This window comes from Rhamphochromis sp. 'chilingali' (genome assembly GCF_963969265.1).
Source record: "Rhamphochromis sp. 'chilingali' genome assembly, chromosome: 21".
In the NCBI taxonomy this organism is placed as follows: domain Eukaryota; kingdom Metazoa; phylum Chordata; class Actinopteri; order Cichliformes; family Cichlidae; genus Rhamphochromis; species Rhamphochromis sp. 'chilingali'.
The window spans coordinates 31,523,799-31,544,672 of NC_137949.1; the positions used below are offsets into that span (position 1 = coordinate 31,523,799).

General features: G+C 43.5%; 3 protein-coding genes across 4 annotated transcripts; 2 read left to right on the forward strand and 1 right to left on the reverse strand.

The window, feature by feature from the left end:
• Positions 1 to 97: 97 nt before the first annotated feature.
• On the forward strand, positions 98 to 4,270 carry adss1 (adenylosuccinate synthase 1). The gene is made up of 13 exons (XM_080871277.1): positions 98 to 363; positions 1,212 to 1,314; positions 1,400 to 1,462; positions 1,541 to 1,591; positions 1,752 to 1,818; positions 1,943 to 2,050; positions 2,143 to 2,224; positions 2,314 to 2,440; positions 2,557 to 2,711; positions 3,247 to 3,371; positions 3,509 to 3,606; positions 3,706 to 3,855; positions 3,947 to 4,270. The coding sequence occupies exons 1-13, from the start codon at positions 175 to 177 to the stop codon at positions 3,997 to 3,999; spliced, it is 1,371 nt and encodes a 456-aa protein (XP_080727403.1). The 5' UTR covers positions 98 to 174; the 3' UTR covers positions 4,000 to 4,270.
• Positions 4,271 to 4,565: 295 nt separating this feature from the next.
• siva1 (SIVA1, apoptosis-inducing factor) lies at positions 4,566 to 8,395 on the forward strand. Its single transcript, XM_080870455.1, has 4 exons — positions 4,566 to 4,762; positions 5,048 to 5,218; positions 6,536 to 6,689; positions 8,190 to 8,395. The coding sequence occupies exons 1-4, from the start codon at positions 4,642 to 4,644 to the stop codon at positions 8,236 to 8,238; spliced, it is 495 nt and encodes a 164-aa protein (XP_080726581.1). The 5' UTR covers positions 4,566 to 4,641; the 3' UTR covers positions 8,239 to 8,395.
• Positions 8,396 to 12,339: 3,944 nt separating this feature from the next.
• Positions 12,340 to 19,381, reverse strand: zbtb42 (zinc finger and BTB domain containing 42). 2 transcript variants are annotated; one of them, XM_080870452.1, is made up of 2 exons: positions 18,409 to 19,381; positions 12,340 to 17,101 (listed from the first exon to the last, which is right to left on the reverse strand). In XM_080870452.1, the coding sequence occupies exon 2, from the start codon at positions 17,085 to 17,087 to the stop codon at positions 15,495 to 15,497; it is 1,593 nt and encodes a 530-aa protein (XP_080726578.1). In that variant the 5' UTR covers positions 17,088 to 17,101; positions 18,409 to 19,381; the 3' UTR covers positions 12,340 to 15,494. The 2 variants fall into 2 exon arrangements, with proteins under 2 accessions (XP_080726578.1, XP_080726577.1); XM_080870451.1 differs by lacking the exon at positions 18,409 to 19,381 and adding an exon at positions 17,403 to 18,402.
• Positions 19,382 to 20,874: the final 1,493 nt, after the last annotated feature.

Sequence of the window (20,874 nt, forward strand, 5' to 3'; positions counted from 1 at the left end):
TGTAAAAACTGTTATCTCGGTGCTTCAGCAGCTTTGGGGGTGATTTGTTTGAGCACAGCTACGTACTTCTGTGCGTCTGGCTCTGACATCATCGGATATGCGGTTACACATATGGCAATGCTGCTCTTGGAGACAGTTGGGTCTTCTTGAGGCGGACAGGCTCAAGGCAACACCATGTCGCTCAGCTGGTCGGGGAAAGACCAAAAAAACGCAAATCAACCCGCTGCCACCGGGCAGAAGCGACCGCGTAATGACGCGGGGAACAAAGTGACCGTGGTGCTCGGTGCGCAATGGGGAGATGAGGGGAAAGGGAAGGTCGTGGATTTACTGGCTACCGAAGCTGACATTGTCTGCAGATGTCAGGTAAACGTGTGGATTTGATTTGCCTGTGAGTGGTGCTGCTGAGTATTTTTGCATGAATTCGTGATCTCACGATAAATTCTGTGACTTGCTGGCGCCTGGTAATGTGCAACAGGTGCGAAAGCGAAAACACTCGCAGCTCCGGTATATTTAACGCGAGTGTAGCTGTGGATATTTTTCCCCACTACAATAAAGCGACGTGTTTATATTTGTGACGAATTTAAAATATGCAATAGGCAGCTGTGACAGCTCAAAACGAATGTCTTAAATACTGTCAGGCATCATGAATAAGTGCACTTTTTCGAAACCCTGACTACTCTTTAATGCTTGTAATCGACCTAACACCTCGGGTAAATTTCCTCTGACTGACTCTTTCTGATTGCATTAAATCATCAATAAAAACAGGTCCAGACAGGTCAGTCTGTGACCCGGCCTTGCATAAGACACATAACGGTCAAGAGGTCTCTTCAGCTCCAGCAGGCACGGAGAAGGCTGTCAACAGCCTGCAGTGTTGTACTACTGACAGGACTAGAACCCTGTGTTCTGAAGGCTTGAGAGCCCAACCCACCGGGCTCCAGGAGTCACATTCTCAGGCTGACATGATACATGAGAAGGCCAAGTCTTATCCAGGGGGGAACAGAGTGGAGGATCCACCAGCAACAGCCAAGTCTGTTAGTTAAAATAGATGCTCGAAAAGCTCAGGAAAGAGGGCACTTATCACTCATCATAAAAATCAGACGGGGCATGTTAGTGTGGCTAAAAGTGATGAGGTGGCCTTGGGTGTTTGATTGTATGTCTTGCTCATTGCCAGTTACTATAATTATTAATAATAAACATTCTTTGATCCATAGGGCGGGAATAATGCAGGACACACAGTGGTGGTGGATGGGAAGGAGTACGACTTCCACCTTCTCCCCAGTGGGATCATTAACCCCAAAAGCATATCTCTTATTGGTAAAGGCTTCAATTTCTATTATTTACAGAGATGCACTATTATTCAAATATTTACCCTCACTTGCTTTTTCCCTTCATCTTCTAGGTAATGGAGTAGTTATACATCTACCTGGTTTGTTTGAAGAAGGGGATAAAAATGACAAGAAAGGTATTTTTAGCAGAAATGAGTGAAACTAGTGTGGACTCAAATTAGCATGTAATCATGTGATTTCTATTCTCTGACCAGGTCTGAAAGGCTGGGAGAAGAGACTCATTGTCTCAGACAGAGCTCACCTCGGTACATCTATGAAGATGTTCTTTGTTTCCATGTTTAAAAAAAAAAAAAAAAATATATATATATATATATATATATATATATATATATATATATATATAGCCCGTTTAATTCATCTCTTCAAGGTTGCATCTTATCGATCGTTTTTTCTGTCTCTCCACAGTGTTCGATTTCCACCAGGTTGTTGATGGCTTACAGGAAACTGAAAGACAAGCGCAAGAAGGAAAGAAGTAAGGGTAGCGATAGTGAGGAGGGCAGGACACCATTCAGAGTCAGCCTGACCCTTTCCCAAAGGACGCAACACGATAATTTATTGAATACAACACTGATCTCACACATTGTTTTACGTAATAGCATTGGAACTACCAAGAAGGGCATTGGACCTGCATACTCCAGCAAAGCATCTCGCACTGGTCTACGCGTATGTGATCTCCTGGGTGACTTCAAGGACTTCTCTACTAGGTAGGAATGGTGTGTAAAACTCAGGCAGAGGAGTCAAATCCATTTGTATACAGTGATATGTCATGGGTAACACCTCTGGTAAATCTCTTTAGATTCAAGAATCTCGTCCAACAGTATCAGTCCATGTATCCATCCTTGACGGTTGACGTTGAGGACCAGCTGAAAAAACTAAAGGTAGAAACTGATAAGAGTGATGTTATTGAGTGACTGTCTGTTATTGTTTCCAGCACTGAGACATATCTCTGTTTTCTTGCTTCATGGAGGAATTCGCTGAGAGATTGCGGCCGATGGTTAGAGACGGTGTTTATTATATGTACGAAGCTCTTCATGGCCCCCCTAAGAAAATTCTGGTTGAAGGGGCCAATGCTGCTCTGCTTGACATCGACTTTGGTAGGAGCCATAGCAATAGTTTTGTTGTTTTGCTTTTTTTTTCACTTTACTTTGGATATGGGTGATGAAAAGGGAAGAAATCGCTGCTGCTGTAATATACAAAATTGTCTCTCTAGGAACATATCCTTTTGTGACATCATCAAACTGCACCGTGGGAGGAGCATGCACCGGTCTCGGCATCCCTCCGATGAATATTGGTGACGTGTTTGGCGTCGCGAAGGCCTACACGACCAGAGTCGGCATTGGAGCCTTCCCCACCGAACAGCTCAATGTGAGTGCCTGGTATCGCAGCAGCACTTGGCAAATCTTGTCACGCGTTTGGCTTTTGGCCTTCACGGTCTGTGTATTGTAAAAAGAGACACATGACATGTTATGTAACACGCAGATATTCAGCTTGACATATACAGTTTGTTTGTGATCCCCCAGCTGACACACAGGCAGCACGGCTGGCAGGCCTGTGTGTGAAGGGGGGGGGTATTCTCACTGAGTGCAGCTGTCAAATTTTGTGAGAGACGGCTCTTTACCTCTTTTCCAGATCACATGTTCGCAGGGATAAATTTAGGGTCAGACTCTTAGTTAAGGATATATTTACTGTGTGTGCTGGGGTTAATGTTACCTGTAACGGGAACAGGCCATAGGGACTAAGGTCAAGATGTTCAAAGGGCATCCTCCAACTCGTGATGTTTTATTGTACTCGGCTGTGTGTACTTCAGGTGTACTTAATATGCATGTATTTTTATTTATTTATTTTTAGATCTTTAGGATCATAACAGGCAGAGATGTTTATTTCTTGCTTATTTCTGTAGGCAATAGGAGAGCTGCTGCAGACGAGGGGTCACGAAGTGGGTGTGACCACGGGAAGGAAGCGACGTTGCGGCTGGCTGGATCTGGTCATCGTCAGATATGCTCACATGATTAATGGTTTCACTGCGTGAGTGATTAGGACTGGTGCTCATCTGCTGCTTTGTGGTTTTTGTGTTTTATCCCACAAGCATGCCATTTTCCTGCACTGTCACACAGCCTGACACTGATTAACCGCACATGTTAAATGTGACATCTATTCAACAGCATTGCTTTGACAAAACTTGACATTCTGGATGTGCTGGATGAAATTAAAGTTGGAGTTGCCTACAAACTCAACGGGAAGAGGATTCCCCACTTTCCAGGTTGTGGAAAAGAGTAAACGATTTCCCTAATTTGATGGTCTTTGTTTAGGACTGACTGATTAAAGAGTTGGTAATAACTGGTTTCTTTTCAACACAAAGCCAACATGGACGTTTTGCAGAAAGTGGAGGTTGAATATGAGACCTTCCCAGGTTGGAAGACAGACACTTCAGCAGCTAGGAAGTGGAATGACCTCCCAGTCAAGGCACAAAACTACATCCGCTTCATTGAGAACCACATTGGAGTTCCTAGTACGTGTGAGAGAAAATAACACTCGTGTATCTCAATATAAATTTTCTCACACATAACCAAAACTCTTTGTGCTCTTTTCTCTCTTCTTAGTCAAGTGGGTTGGCGTTGGAAAGTCCAGAGAGTGCATGATCCAGATGTTTTAAGTCTTTATCCCACCCCCTTCCCTTGATGGAAGCGCTGGCAGTGTGTCATGTTGAAGCATGTTTCTCCAAGTTACCTTCACTTCATTATATAATAAACAAACATATAAGCTTTGATCCACGCTAACTGTGTTTGTTGTGTTGTAGTTAAATATCCCACTGTTTTTGTGAGTCAAAATATTGGATTTATAAATACATTTATAGCCATATCGCAAATCAAAAACGTGGATGTGTTTCCATGATCCAATAAAGAAAACGTTTTATGATAATCTGATTTCTGGAGCCCAGTCTTGCTGTTTTCAAAAAATGATATAATTGTCTATATATTACTAATTTACTGTTAGCTGAGTCCATTGGGACTGTATTGACTCCATCACAAAGATAAATTAATTTGTACATTGATTTTTTTACTCTGATTTCTAAAATTAAAATCCGTAACACACAACATTGACGACAGTCCATGAAGGCAGCATGAAAAGCATTAGTCACGTGGGAAAGTGGCGCACTTTCCGGAACGGGGATGAGCACCCACGTGACGGTAAAACGTCCTTGTGATTGGCTCCTGTCTGCCTCCGTTTCATTTTTCCCGCAACAAACAAGTGTGGTCCTCCGTGGGAGTAAGGTACAGCACTTTTAGCAACTAAAATGACGAAACGAGCTTGTCCTTTTCCGGAAACATTTTCTTCCCAATACAAAATACACATTGGGCAACAGGAGCTGAATAATTACGGCGTGTTTGGGAACAAATACAGGCAAGAAATATACGGTAAGTCCACCTTTCTGGGTACTGTGTGGCTTCGCTGCACCGTTAGCCAATGCTAGCATCATCGTTGCGCACATACCTGTTAGGTAAGCTTGCGCTGTTAGCTTCAAGTATATCGTCCTTTTATATTAGTTTTCAAATCGCGTAGGTCACTTTGATTGTATTTGAGTGTATAGTTAAACTACACTATCGATCCTACATTGTTCATTAACTTTGCCTGCTGTTGTTGCTATGAACATTAGCTTCTTGGGTTCAACTGTAAGTGCCCCCGCTTCCATTTTCTCATAGAAAAGACGAAAAACCTACTCTTCAACGGTGCCAAGGCAGTGGTGGGCAAAATATGGACCGGAGAGGAGAAGTCCGTAGAGCATGAGCCCCCTGCATGCAGCCATACGCTTCTGAGGGGCCAGACGCTGATTGGACATGATGGCAGACTCACAAAAACAAGTGGTGCACAAGGTGAGCCTGAACTGAAACAGATGATGAAGAGTTTGAAGTCTGTAGTTGATGCACCCAGTAAAGGATAAGCAAAAATGAAAAGCAGAATTAGTTTAAATGTGTGAAAAGTAAACTATTCAGTACTGAACCAACAAGGATAGCTGACGAACCAGTCAGTTTTCAGTGCAGTGTGGTGTGTGACCATCGCCAGAGTGCTTTAGTCCAGAGTTTATGATAAGATGGGAAGCAGATATGATTATTGAGCAAAAGGTAAACAAAATACATGTGAAAACAGTGACATCTAGTGACACACTGAACCTCTTGTAAATGGAACAAAAGTAAAAGTCCATGTATGTGGTCTTTTTGAACCTATAACCTAATGAAAACTGCATGATATCTGTAAAGAAAAGTGTCTACATAGATGATCCAGAATAAAGTTTAGTTAAACTCAGCTGTAATATGTTTTAAAAGTGTGTTTTGTGAAATAAGGAAAGGGGCAGGTGCATAAATGCTTCTACTTAACTTCCATTTATTATGTTGGTGTTATTGATGACTTGTCCAACAAAATTCCTGTAAAATAAATAGAAGGTGGATGACTTTAAATTCCTGGGGTCAACCATCCAAAGCAATGGACAGTGCACAAGAAAGGTGAAGAAGAGTGTGAAGGCAGGGTGGACTGTTGGGTTATTTATGACAGAAGGATAACAGCAAGAGTGAAAGGGAAGGTTTACAAGACGGCATTGAGACCTACTGTGCTGTAAGACAATGGCACTGGCACAAAAACAGAAGGCCAAGCTGGAGGTGGCAGAGTTAAAGACATTAAGATTTTAATTGGAAGCATCCAGGATGTAGCAGATTAGAAATGTGTAGGTCATTCTGGAGACACAGTTGAGAGGTAAGACTGAGATGGTTTGGACGTGTTCAGAGGAGGAATAGTGGATATATTGGACAAAAGGATGTTGAACAGGGAGTTATCAGGCAGAAAGAAAATGGGGAAAACCATAGAGAAAATTAATGTATGTAGTAAAGGAGGACATGCAGAGGGTTGGTGTGACAGCCGGAGATGGGGTGAGATGGAGGCTGTGGTCACTCCTAAAGGGAGCAGCCAAAAGATCTACCAGGTCGAAGAAGTTATCCTATCAGGCTTGAGTCTCTTTAAAAAGTGACATTGAAATTTCTGAGTTCAAAGAAATGACAGATAGTCGGTTCAGTTCATGCTTTCTACCAGCAGATGTCAGCATTATTGCATGTTTGGATGCTTACTTTGGTTGCTTTTAACCTGCATGTTTTCCTAAATGCTTTGTTTCACTGTACTGTACGGATGTCTCTGCTATTTAGGTGCACCGGTGCCTGCTACACGTTGCTGTGTCTGTCAGAAGAGCCAGGGGTCCAGAACACGGTGCTCCCAGTGTGAGCGCCAGGTGTGTTCCTCCTGTAGCCGCCAGTGCTCCGGGTGCTCCAGCCTCTGTTGCTCCGTTTGCACCATCATAGAGTAAGTCACATGTCGATTTTCCTTCTCGCTCAGTGTCAGATGTGTCAGCCATTGTTTAAGTTGAAAACCTTAAAATTAAGTCACTGTTTTTATCTTATGATTCACAGCGTGCTTGTTTGCTTTCCAGACATAAAATGTACAAGTCATAATATAACTGCAACTAGTAAAGTTACCAAAACCAAGCGCATCCGTGACTGATATCCTCAGCTCAGATGTAATTCGTATAAATGCTCAAGGTAGTTACTAGGTGTGTTTTGGAAAAGCACTTGCCATGGCAGTGAAGATGTGCCTTTACATGTGTGGGCTTCAAGCTGTTATCAATCTGTTGAAGGCTTTCCTTTGTGTTCACACTGAACTGAAGACACGTCATGGTAAATGATTTCAGTTCAGTGTTTTTTGTATAATGCCAAATCACAACAACAGTTTCCTCGAGGCATTGCATTTTCATTGCGCATCTCTAGTCTTGTTGACCACACTAGGAGCTTTGCACTGCATGCCGCATTTACCCTTGTAGACACATGTTTGTACAGTACTTTTATTCTAGACATACAGCACGTTCTTGCTCTCGCACACCAATAAAAGTTCAGTCTCATCGTGATGCAACATTTCTGCAGCTGGGAATCGGTTCACCGACCTTGTGATTATTGAATGACCCGCTCTGCTTTATGAGCCTCAGCCACTGCTCATCAGTCCACACATATGTTACAATGAAATTTGTGAAATTATTTATTTTTTTGAAAGAGTTGGATTTAGTATAAATGAAAACGTACACATCCTACTTACAGTCTTCGGGACCTAAGCTCTCTTTGTTTTAGTTGTTTCCGACTCGGTGAACATTTTAGAGGGAGTGGCGGTTGAGGTGGCGAGACCGGATCAACCATGTAATTAAGGAGTCTAAATATTAATACAAGTGGCATGTTTCAGTCTTTTAATGTTCAATACGTTTACAGAACTTTGTAAAATTGTTGTCATTGTCAAGGCTTTTGCAGTGTCTCTGCTTTCTTCACACCTTCCTTCTGCCTCGTTCTCACTACAGAACTAGAAAGGCTGCATTGGTGAGGAACATGAAAGTTTCTATAAGTTTTGGGGAAACATTTGAGGAAGCTGATTCAGAGAGAGAGAGCTACAAATCAATGAGGGCAGTAAAATATTTGATGGATGAAATCCAATATTAATTTCAAGTTGTTTTAAAACATGCAAATGTGTTTTATGAAACTCATGTTGGGGATAATTGTAAGATCTGTGGTTCCCCGGTCATTCTGATCCCATGCAAATTGGGCTTAACAGGATAGTCTTTTGTTTTTTTTTTGTGGGACTGTTGTGTAGGTCACAATGCTTTCAGTACAGTCATTGAAGTTGGGATTTTTTTTCCTCATTACTATGTTCCATCAGGTTGGATTTCAAGTCATTTACAAGGTGTGCAATGGTGCAGCTGTAGGGGTAGGTCTGTATGAACACGCTCGACTTGTGTGTAAATTGTACATTTTCTCTGTTCCACAGTTACAGCGGACGATATGATGAAGTACTGTGCTGCAGCTGCTCAACGTAAAGGGAAGACCAGAGGACGAACCAGATGTTTGTATATGTAGTTGTCTCTTATGAAATATTACTGAGATTGAATTTTTATACCTTGTGTTTTTATGTGAACCAGGTGTCTTGTAAATATGTATTTCATTCTGAAATAAACTTTAACACTTTTGTATACAGCTCTTTGTGTCTGGATTGTGTTATAGTATGTGACATGACAAACGAAAACTAGAGTCGCACAGGTTGCACAGGTGTCTGTGTTTTGTGGGTACAACCATCAGCAGGTGGCAGCAAACTTCAAGTACTTGGATCAGTTCCTCTCAGACTGGGCACATCCTCTGTGGACAAACACATTTCTCTCGCTGTGCTAAACAGGCAGAGTTTCAACCTTTTAGTCAAAGTATGTAAGTTTTTGTCTGCAATGATAATGAGATTCTGATCCAGCCTTCCTTTTTTTTTTTTTTTTTTTTTTTTTTCTTCACAGCTGACCTTGAGGATCTCCTATCAAATGTATTTATTAAAACACAAGACCCAGAGGTTGAACAGAACCAGACCTCTGCAGCAGACGATTTGGCTGCAGTCGTCCCTGCTGGACACGACCTTGAGGCGCAGTCATCACTTTCTCTTTGGCTGCTGCGTGTCACTGACGATGACTGGTTTCAGGGTCAGGTATTGTGCGCCGTGAGTAATTGTTCTTGGCGGTCGCTGCATCTTTACAGAAATCAATCATGTGGCGTGTTTTTACAGATATTAGCTTGGATGAGCGCGCTTCCTGGAGCTCGTGGCGAATGTGCTCTGTGAGCTGTTGAGTCACATCCCGTGCTCAGCGGGCCAGTTGTGGCTCCGGTCTTAGGGGAGCTCTTGCAGTTGGTGTCCGAGGGCACCGCTTGATTTCTGGCTGAGTGAGCAGACAGCTGCTGGCAAGCAAGGCGTCAAGTTGTCTGCACATTTCTTGATAAGGCTTTAAGAATCTCGGAGATGGACATAAAAGACTTGAAAGAGAGTTGCTTTTGAAGCTGCACTGAGTTATAGATGAGATTCAGTGCAAAACATCCTTAAATTTAAAGCAGATGGATAGATGGTGGTATGAATTACTTTAATAGGCTGGATAAATGTATATAATCCCAAAATACAGTACTCGTAAAGTTGGAAGATCTCTCCATGATGTATCTATACCCGTTAGTTGTTGAGGATGCTGGTGCTTCCCTACCCTGCATGTTTAATGCCATAATGGTGTGATGACTTCATGTAACTTGAAAACATAAGAGTGCAGCTGTTCAGGTTTTCAGCACAACCCTATCCATGACACCAAAAATGACAACAAGGTCACGACATGCTCTCCTCACACCAAGAATGGTCCACGACTGCGAGGAGGAGAAGAAGCGAGGGGGGGTTACGCACAGTCACCCACAGCGCTCCAGACAGGACCGACTGCGGTCGGCCAGCGGGAGCACGTGGCTTTGTCTTTCACCCATTCTTTTTGGGGGACCAGCTGTGGTCTGAGTGTGCTGAGCGTTGAGCCCAGTGATGCTGCTGCTATAAATATGCGTCAACGAGTGTGAGTAAGTGACAGCTGTACAGTGGACCAAGGACACACTGTCTTGGCACTGTCAGGGTGAGCGAGTCCAAAAAAGGCAAAGCCACTGTGAGGGCACTAGTTGATATGTATTTATGCACTTTGCAGCAACTGATGTGTGATGTTTAGGTTGCTGATTATTATTAATGCCTTCGATCCTGCTTTTAAGCGTGGGACCAAGCCACGCTTAAAAGCAGTGGTTTTAACCCTAACCCCCCCCCCCCCCCCAATCATGTCAGTTGGGGAGTAAATGAAGATTTCTTTACTGGAAAGTGTTTCGATTTTTCTGAAAGTCGAAATAACGTGCTCCTTCAAAATTAAGTGGATGATAACAAGATGCGCGTGTGTGTTAATATGGAAAGGGAGAGGGTGGGTGGAAAAAGTGTTTGTGTGCGTGCGTGCTGTCTGTACACAAGTGCATGTGTGACTGTGTTTGTGTGCCCTTTTCAAGTGTGACCACCTGTCTTTTGTTAAGAAATAAATAAATAAACACAGGCCACACCAGCTGTCCCTGGCAGTCTGTCCCTTCAGAGGTCAAGGGCTCCCACCGCTGGCCTTGTTGAGGTGGTGGACACTTACAACTTTCCTCTCAACTTCTCTCAAGTATCTCTAAACACCACGCGCACACACAGAAGCACACAAGCAAAGGCTCTTGGAGGCAAATGAGCTAAGCTTTGAGCCTCAGAGAGGAATGTTTTATTACACCATTGAGTTACACTGCACATATCCCAGCTCGTCACCCTGCAGCTAAGCCCTATCACATGGCCCCTGCTTTCCATGTGAAGGTTTTGGTCCATAACACACACACACACATTCAGTCACCAGGCAGTTTTAAGCCCTGGCTCTCGTTTGGCAGATGCGAGATGTTGGTGCCAGTGGGAGCTCCGAGGCCTCGCTGCTGTGGATGTTTACAGGTTGAGGTGGCCACCGTGTTGCAGAGGGTCCTTATTTGCTGTGAGCTGGCTGGAGCTTTTTGGGGGGAGAGGAGGGGTGTTTATAAACGATCTTGGGAGGACGTTGTTTTCTTTATGTCGGAGCTGCCTGGCCAGCGCCGCTGTGTCGTCTGTTTGTGCATAAAGTACGTGCTGGGGAGCTGGGCCAGACAATAGCCTGGCTGAGCTACTACCCACGCGCACAATAGAGTGGTGAGATGAGGCCGAGGTTTGGGGCCATGGTTTTGGGGACTGTGGGGGTGGAGGCAGGGGCAGATGGATGCAGCCCTTGTCTATATGGCGTTCCCAGAAAGGGTGAGATGGGATTTGGGGGAGGGTGGTGGGAACCCGAGCACATCCCTATTGGGATCACGTAGCAGAGCAGCTGGATTTCTTTCATGGTGCAGCAGGGAAATAATTAAAAGTTCTCGCCATTGAAAATGTCCAGTGAATTGGCATGAAGTTCCTTGCAGACACACACACAGACATTGGTTAATGTGTTTATATACACATACGTGTGTGTAGTTTGTTGTAGCGGGAACAATCAAGTTGAGTTTAAGTAATAATTACAAGAGAGTCAACTGGGTTTGTTTATGCCAGGTTTATCTCCTTTGGAGAGTACTGGCAACAGGTCAGAAAACAATAGGGGCCCCATCCTGAAATTGCTCCGTCCTTGAGTTCAGTTTATGGTTTCAGAGGGATCGGGCCTGTAAGACCAGCAGTATTATCACATTGTGTTGTCTCTGTACACATTGCAGCGATGCCCACACACACCGTCTGCCTGATTGTTGCTCCTGTGTGTCAGGCGAGGGCTCCTCGATAACGTTCTTGGGTTGTCAGAGTCTACTTTTATGTCCTTGATAATTTGTCAGTAGTAGCTGGAAAGTAGCTAGAAATAACCAAACTCCACACCAAAAAAAGTTGTTCCATTTAATTCTAATCTTAATAAAGACCTAAATCAAGATTGTCACATTTCCACAGCACACACACACACAAGCACACTCGGAAAAAAAAAGAAAATGCACGTACAGTTATAGATCAACGTAAATTGCCCCAATATCTAAGCCATGTCAATTCTCCTTAAAGATTGTCCTCTAATCTCTACACCACTAACACTGAAGCAATTTTTTACTATAAAATATACCTTTCTTATTAAAAAATTATATTAAATTCTAATGGCACTTCTACAAATTCTATTAAAAAGATTTGTTTGACATTTAGGTTTTTTCCTCCTTTTTTTCTTTTAAACCAAATTAAACTGAAGACAGTCAAAATGTTGCACAAGAAGCATATGCAATAAATATTTCTCATGATTATACACAATTTCACAGTTGTAACCTGCAGAGGACAAAATTCCAGTTGTTTTTAGACTCCAAGGATGATACAGCAACGAGTTAGGCAAACGCCGCCCTCGATTGAGAGTAGCACTGTTTCAAGTCAACAATCCATTTAAAAAAACAAAACAAAAAAAAAAAAAAAAAACAAAAAAAAACAAAAAAAAAAACTGTGTTTCACATTCAACAGTGACAGTAAAAAAAAAAAAAAAAAAAAAGTGGAACAAGTTGTTAGCTCCCAGTAGTATTGGCTATTGATAAAAGCCAAAAAACACAAAAAGTCCAGAAACAAAAATTTATTCACACACATTTCAAAAACTTCAGTGTAATCTCTTGCAAAGCAGCTATAAGAAATGCACTTCCACATTTTACTTTAGTCTTAAGTTGACATTTTGATATGATTTAACATAAAACAGCAGGGTTCTTTCTTTTCTCCTTTTTTTTGTAATGTTTCAGCGGGCCACTGTTGCTGTGATACCAACTTCACCGCTGCCTTCACATCAAGGGCGAAAACTGTACAGTATAGAAAACAGGGCTTCTCCAGATGCAACACCTATGCGTGTGTCTACAAGGCACATTTGGTGATCATCCTGGAGCTATAAATAAAGACTTCGAAACAAGAGAAAGAATCCTTTACATGATGTTAGTTTTCTACCTCTTTACACATGTACATTAGAGAACAAATTCAACTCGCACCGTGTACAAATGTTCCTTTAACAAACAAAACCAAAAACAGACTCACAGAATCTACATCTGCTGTGTGTTCTGATTGAAATCTGTCATCAGCACTAAGACACATCTAACTGAAATAGATCTACTGTTCTGATAAGGTACTAAAGTGATGCAAGCATGACAAACAGGAGTGCGTACATCCACCTCGCCCTGTAGCTGACTTCAGGTCAGGGAGTAGAATTTAAAAGAAAGAAAAAAAAAAAAAAAAAAAAAAGGGGGGGGGGCATTTTTTGCTTGCTGAAAACCCAAAGTAAATTATTTCATATGCATATTTTGTTTTTTTAAAGGTCGTACTGACTGAAAAAGCATTTTAAATTTGAACTTTTTCTCTTTTCTTTTTTTTTTTTTTAAACACTGAGGGGAGGGGGTGGGCAATACTCTTGATTGATGCGCAACCAAATGACGCTGATATCTCCTCAATGCAGAGGAACAATGAAGCATTTATCTACTGCATGCCGGGATGACAAAGGGGGGTAGGGGTGTTCTTTGATGCCTCCAAACAATACACCTGTTTACAATCTCCTTGGCCTCCCTTTGCTAAATACATTTCTCACATTCCAGTGGCTCCATTCAGAAAGTGCAAAGAGAGACTTGAACCGCTTTTGGGGGACGACGACAATACCTGTATTGTCATTTCTATAGGTACCCAGTGCTGTATTGGTGTGGCTGTGCTTGTGAACAACTGTTTCTTCTGGTAGAACAGCCATCCTAGCAGTATTTACTGCTCTGATTTGTGGTGAGGCAGGGTCCAATAAAGTCAATGAAGAATATGGAAAAAGAGCCAAACCTCCAGCCCCCCGGGGAAAATGTGACGCTAAAGAGTCTCCAGCCTTAAACATGACACCTGGCTATCCAAATCTTAAATGGGTTGTAACATGGAAAAAAAAAAAAAAAAATCATTTGATAAATATAATATATATTTACATTAAATATACAAATTGTAGGAAATAGCAGCCTAGACAATAGTGTTGAAACTATATGCATGCTAAAATCAAGTGCTTCTCTATATTCCGTTTGACAAATCTTGAATACTCCGTAGAGATTTCGACACCATATATTAAAATACAAATACAGTAACTTCAATTTGCACAGAAAAAACAAAACAAAAAGTGGACAGTCTGCCCCAAAAAACAACAGCTAATGAGTACCAAGATCGCTAGGCAAGATGCAACGTCTTTCAAGCTTATAGAAATAAGAGCTACCGCTACAGTAAACCCCTGAACCAAGTCAGACTAATAAATAAATTCCGATCAAGTCTTCTCAGGACAGATTAGACAAAAATCATGAACTTTTAGTGCTACACCCCCTGGTAATAAATCCAAACAGCATCTAAATGAACAGACAGAAGAAATCCAAGAGCAGCATCGCTAAAGGCTCCAACGTCCTCAGTAGCAATTTAAAACACATCCAGTAAATTTGTGTGAAAAGGTTATGAAAAAGAAAGAAAGAAAAAGAAAAGGTCAGTAGATTAAGCTGAATGGCACAGCTTTGATGGTAACAATAGAGAAGATACTGGACATCCACCTGTCTCCTTCCATCCCCCATCTGCCTGCTAAAGAGCCTGTCCCGAACACTGTCAGCAAACCCTTTAAACTAAGAAATGAAGGTATTTACTCACAACTGTGCGTTTTTGACAAAAAGGTTGACATGTTTGGTTTATTACATTCTAATTTTATTAAGGGCACTCACGGATTAACTGGCTTCCACAGTAGAGGATTACCTTTGTTACTACCTGGTATGTGGAGTGTAATCCAGATTTTTTTTTTTTTTTTAGATGCCTGACAGCTGAACTGAATTTAACCAAAAGGCATCACATTGTCATCTCATTCTTGTCTTTGTAAGTACACTAAGTGAAGTTTTGAGCGTTACAGTAGGCACCAGTGTTACAGGGGTTACCTTTAAAATACTCTTAACCTCTTTAAGTGGGTATTCTACGCTCGCTCACGTGAACAACTAAAGAGGTGGTGTTGGTGCGATGGTATGCTTGCCTCTTCTCACAAAAACAACATAGAAACTTCATTTCAATGAAACCAAACATTTTACCTCCACAAAAAGAAAGAAAGAAAGAAAGAATACTTCCAGTAGTCAGACTTCATTACTTTTGCTGCCTTGTGATAAGTTTACTTGTTAAGGACTAAACAAATCCCCCCAAATAAATAATTAGAATAATGTAGGTGTTAAAAATAATCATATATTGCTACTCGCGGACGGTTCTGATCTCCCATGTGCACCAATAAACTTTGACGATTGTATTAACGTATGTTAGCTTTAGCTATCATCCAGTTGCCCACAGAGTGTGAACGCAAGATGCTTTTTTCCCCTCATCTATCGGCAAATACACACCTCAAATAATCTCAGACTGACACAAAAGACAGGAAAACAAGTGCATCATCTGATTTGTTCGCCTTCATTGACACTGATCTGATGTTTTTCAACAGCATCCGTGTCAAGCTTATCAGCCTGTGCCACTGACTAACCGTCTTTTACCATCATGTACAGCTATGATGACAGTCCAGCACAGGAAACAGCTTAAACGTTGCTACATGTTTAACTTGAGAAATGCCACGTGGGGGTAGAATCCAAAAGATATGTCTCAGACAAACTGCCAGCATGTTTATATAGTAATGGGAAAATTGATCAGTAGTAGTATTCAGTGTATGAAAGAGACATTCTGTCTTGTGTCGTGGCACCGGTGAGAGGCGTTTTATCCGATGGCGAGAGTCTTGACAAGGCCACAGTGAAACTTCCTGATGTGGCGGTAGAGGTCCCCAGACTGGGTGAAGCGCCGCTCGCACCACTTGCAGGCGTGAGGCTTCTCCCGTGTGTGAACTACAGCGTGCCGACTTAAGTTGTGGGAGTACTGGAAGCTCTTGCCGCACTGACCACAGGTATATGGCTTCTCACCAGAGTGTGTGCGCTCGTGACGCTTAAGGGTGTACATGCAAGAGAAGGTCTTGTTGCACTGCATGCAGGTGGGGACCGAGCCGTCGGGGGACAGCTTGGAACGGGCACCGTCCTTTTCGCGGAAGTGTGAGCTGAGGTGCAGTTGCAGCACGTGGGGGCTGGGGAAGACTTTGCTGCAGAGGGGACACATGCACACCTGTTGCCCCGGGGGCAGCAGTACTCCACTGGAGGTGGAAATGTCTGAAGAGGCCAAGTCGTCTTCCTCCTCCTCCTCGCTGTCCCCCAGCAGTCTACCCCTCCCATCCACCTCCCTGCCTGGGGCGCTCTCCCTCCCTCTGCAGGCCTCCCCCTCCTCGTCCATCAGGTCCTCCTCCTGGGAGAGCAGGGCGGCTGTGGAACCGTTGTTGCCTGGGAAGAGGGCAGCGAACCCTGTCACCACTGAGCTCCTGGCACTATTCCCAAAGCGCTGGCTCTCAGGGCTCATCGGCTCACTGTCCTCCTGCTCTGACAGCAAGTCGTGTTCGTCTTTAACAAGTGGCTCAGTGCCCTGCTGCTGGCTGTCGAGGGCCAGCTGTCCCGAGACGTAGGAGGGGTGTAAGGGATCTCTGCTAGACAGAGGCTTGAAAGACAAATCCAGTGCACAGTCCATGTCATCTGAAGCCCGGGACCTCTGGGACAGCAATACGGTGGAACTACTGACATCAGCTTTTGTTTTTCCAGCTGTTTGGACGCAGGGCTCGGCCTCTGCTGACACATAATTGACACCTACAAGGTCCGGGGACCTGCCAGAGTGACCGTTTGCCTTCTGCCTGCTCTGCATAGACCTATCACAATCTGTGACAGCCAGCCTGACTTCAGTGTTGTCCATGTCAAACTCTTCCGCCGGGGGGGCCCTGTGAAGCCCCTGAGACGGTGTCTGGGGCTGTCGCTGAATGAGCTGCTTACTGTGCAGCTCACCATCTGAGGAATTTTCCCTGTCCAGACAGCTGAGCCCCAAACCCTCTCCCATTTTTTCATCCAGGGAGGAAAGTTCCTTGTCTTTAAGCTTGCCTTTGCACACTTTGACTATATCGTACATGTGGAGGTAACTGGCTGCTGCCAGGACATCCTCCACAGGCAGAGCGCTGAATTCCAACTTCCCCTCATACATAAATTCAAGGAGCAGACTGAAAGCCGGGGCTGTCACAATGTCACTGTTGAGATGCACAACGTCCCTTTTGTCTAGCTGGTCCCTGTAGAAGAGATGGAAGTACATGCTGCAGGAGGCCAGCACGGCTCTGTGCGCTTTGAATCGAGCCTCCCCAACAAGAACAGTGCAGTCACAGAGGAAACCTTGGTGACGCTGCTGACTCAGACACTGCAGCAACTGGCGGCTATGGTCTGGGAACTCCATTCTTCCTTCATAACCTGATGAAAAACAGGAAAAACAGGATACGGGATAAACGAAATGAGGGCACAGTTGAGCTGCCGTTTCTTTTTTCTAAGGACACATAAAGCGAGCAAAACCATACACAAGGAAATAACTTGAGCCAAATTGCGCAAAAGTGTCAGCAAACACACGATAAAGTGCTTTCAAATGCAAGTTTAAAAGGTTTTTCGGGAATTAATCGGGAAAGATTAAACATCTAGCTAATGATCAGCATCAGTAACTTTATCCAACATTCTTTCCAGTGGTGCAGGACACACTGCGCTGCGCTCGCCCACCCACCCATGTATCACGGTGTAAACGGATCCACTCTCCAAATTATCCAAAGTATTCCGGTCTGTAGTAGTGTAGTCCGACAGCCTAGCCCTCGCGCTTCCGAAAAAAAAAAAAAATAGCCAAAGTGCGCGCGCGCGCACACACACACACACACACACACACACACACACACACACACACCATTATAGGAAAGTTAACACAGAAAAGCAAAAGGAAAACAAAAGTAATTTGTTTTCCAGGTTTTCAGTTTTTGTGAAAACCTGGAAAACAGGACAAGCAAAGCGGGACTGGGAGCGACAGCACTCGACCATCGGGGGAAGGAGGCAACGTGAGCAAAATAAGACCGGTGCAGAGTGAGTAAACTGGTGCTCTGTTTGCTAATTACACTGCAAGCTGTGGAGTCAGCTGCTCTGACATCACCGCAATGGAAACGCTACCTCCAGCTGTGCTCCCCTTTATGCCATATGTTAACTCCGGGCTACACAGTCCAAAAAGAAGATAAAAAATACACACCTCAAGGGGGGAGAGCAGATTTACTGTTGTCACGAGATTCCACGGCATTTACAACTTTTTTCTTCAAAACTAAGTAATTTATCACGCATCCGTGGGTTACAGTAAAAAGGCTTTGTTGCGTTTTTTTTGCTCCCTGATAAGACTCGCGCGCACACAACCGTGTTTAAATGGGTCGGTTTAAAGAAGAAAGAGGGATACGGCAAGTTAAAGTAAGTTAAAGTTAAGCTGCGTAGAAGTCTTATGATTTTGTACGCAATTAAGATTTTTTTTTCTAAGATGAAGAAAAGTGTTCGCAGGAAAAAAGGGGCCAAGGGCGCAGTGGAGCGAGCTTCACGTCCGCGTTGGGAAACGCATTGCTGGGAGCCTTTTAAACAGCAGAGGAACTCACACAGTAAAAAGCCAACTGCGCTGAACGAAGCGGCGCGGGGACACTCTTTTAACTTTCGCTTTCCTCGTTTCAAAGCTCACACACACAGAAAAAATATCCCGCCGTACTCACACGTATTTCTGCCCGCTTCGTCGTCTTTTTGTCCCTATAAGCCCCGGTGTCCTTTCATGATGTGCGGCCAGATGTTCGCTTCTCCTTGTCGTTTCTTGAGCTCCAGTCCCGACCCTGGGAAGGCAGGCTGCACTCAGCGCTGCTGTGTGTCAAGCAGGTTGATAATGGCACAAATCTCGCGATATCGCGCCGCCACAATAAGTTCTGTACTACTCCGCGAATTCACACAGCGGCAGCAAGTAGCAGAATACTTGGGAGGAGGAGGGTGGGGGCATCAATTGGCTGTCTTATTAAAACACCTGTCCTATTAAGAGGGAGGGGGCACTGTGATGTGTCGCCTTTTGTATGGCAGCATGATGGAAGTGGACAAATGGAGGAATTGCACATGACACAGTAGACATTTTTTTACACTAAAACTGGTTTGTTTGTTCGGTAAAGCTACAAGGAAGCAGTTTAATAGGAGAAAAACGATTTTCTTAAGAGTATTCGAGCCTGTTTAAAGTTAAGCTCCAGATTTAAAATGTGATTAATTAACTTGCAAACCTCAAGCACACATAAAAATGTTCTTTGTGGCTTTCAGGTCATGTTGTGAATAAAAGAAATACTTCTTTCTCCAACAGAATTGGTATCTGTAAAAGTATCTATAAAGTGATCAAAGAAATGTATTGTAGCACAGAAGGTCAGTGGTATTTTCGGGGGAGCGGGAAACTTATAAGGACTTAGTATCCTCTAAGCCTGCCTTGAGTTTTGGAATTTCCAGATACCAAACCAACACCCAGGGGATTTATTTTTCCCAAGACAACCAGGAGTGTATATACATGTGTGTGTGTGTGTTTGGTTAAACTGTCTTAAAAGTAAGGTGACTTCTAGGATTTACTCTAAAAATTTGTCATCTATTTCAGACACTTTTAATCATTAGAGATGGTGGCACGGTGGAGGAACAACTCGCTGGTGCAGCTGCTCATCATGTGCGCCCCCCCCCCCCAAAAAAAAAAAAAATCCTGTCCCTCTCTGTGCTCCCCCAACAGCTTCGGTCACCTTTGCCCTGTGTTCCAGCTGTCGTGCGTTTTGAAAGGGCCATTTGCAGCTCCTCACAGCGCTTCTGACACAGAGGGGAATGAGCAATGTGACGGGAGGTGGCAGCCACTGGTCAGAAGGGGCCACTCGCTAGATTCTTATCCACTTACCGCTTTATTCCATTTTTAGTTCATTTGTTACTGGTACAACAGGAGGATATCTGCACTGAGGTCATCTCCAGATAATTGTAAGGGAAACGCTGTCACGCTCTCTAAAAAAGATGGCAAGAGAATGGATGATTTCTCATTTATAGCTGAACATCCGACAAACTAAATGTTTAGTCAGATGTGTGGCACATACAAAAAACAATTCACCATTCAAGCACTGATGCCCACACAAACACTCCATCCAAGCAGGAGCAGTGATGTGGATAAGAATAGGAGCAGTGGCCCTGTGTTTCCCTGGCCCTGGCAAACGTAGGCACCCAGTAGAGGAGGGGTGTGTGTGTGTTCACAGGGCAAGACAAAGCAGTGGTTGTGCCTGGGGACTGTGGCCTCAGCAGAGAGAGGCTCGGCACGGTGAAGGTTCTCACACACAGAAAAAAAAAGATAGGGAAAGAGAGACAGAGAGAATGAGAGCGGGGGAGTCGGGAGAGGGAGAGAGAGAGAACACTTCCTGGAGGTTCATTCTTCTTCTCTGCAATCATCAATGGCATTCTCTCCCTGACCCACTCCTCTCTCAGACAAACAAAAGACCCTGCATTCCAATGTAGCCTGACCGGCCAACCAGCCAGCCATCCAGCCACAGTTGAACCACATCACTCTCCCTGCTGGACCAGAGTCTGATCATAGCTGTGGGTTTAAGCTGTGCTGGTGGTGTCTGTTTGACGGTGTTTTTAATGCATCTCCATAAGGGCACTAAAGTTTATGTTCTTTTGAAATGGTTTTAATATTGGGGAGAGTGATGTTTTTTCACTCTCACTGGCCATGCAGATTTAATCAAATTACCTTTTTTTTTTTTTAAACAGGTGCATCTTTTATGTTACTGACAGAGAATTCAAAACAAAGTTTTGCAAAACCTTTTAACCCAGATTTTAATTAATAATAGCACAACAGCAACAAAACAAAAAGCTGAGATGTTATGGTTTTCCTTTGTTTATTTGAAAAATATATGCTTATGTCTTTAAAGAAAAAGTGGGATAGGAGGATGTTTGCCACTGTGGTGTCGTGAAACCGGAGAGATCAATTACTGCAGTTTTGTAAGCCAAATGTATTTCCGTGCTTGTTTGATATAAGATTTCAGCTCTTTAGCCATTCGCAGCCTTCTGCTTTGTCATTTTAGTTCCGTAACTTTCCACATTTCCAGTTTCAGAGTTAAGTCGGATCGGTTTAACACCTGGATTCTTTTACTGTAGCCCCGCTGTTATAATATGTCCAGTAAATGGTCTAG

Excerpts from the sequence above, each read along its gene's own strand:
- adss1 (XM_080871277.1), top strand. The coding sequence starts at position 175 with ATGTCGCTCAGCTGGTCGGGGAAAGACCAAAAAAACGCAAATCAACCC. Across the intron at positions 1,463-1,540 it reads GGATAAAAATGACAAGAAAG|GTCTGAAAGGCTGGGAGAAG; the intron begins GTATTTTTAGCA and ends TTCTCTGACCAG. Across the intron at positions 3,856-3,946 it reads GAACCACATTGGAGTTCCTA|TCAAGTGGGTTGGCGTTGGA; the intron begins GTACGTGTGAGA and ends CTCTCTTCTTAG.
- siva1 (XM_080870455.1), top strand. The coding sequence starts at position 4,642 with ATGACGAAACGAGCTTGTCCTTTTCCGGAAACATTTTCTTCCCAATAC. Across the intron at positions 4,763-5,047 it reads ATACAGGCAAGAAATATACG|AAAAGACGAAAAACCTACTC; the intron begins GTAAGTCCACCT and ends ATTTTCTCATAG. Across the intron at positions 5,219-6,535 it reads AAAAACAAGTGGTGCACAAG|GTGCACCGGTGCCTGCTACA; the intron begins GTGAGCCTGAAC and ends TCTGCTATTTAG.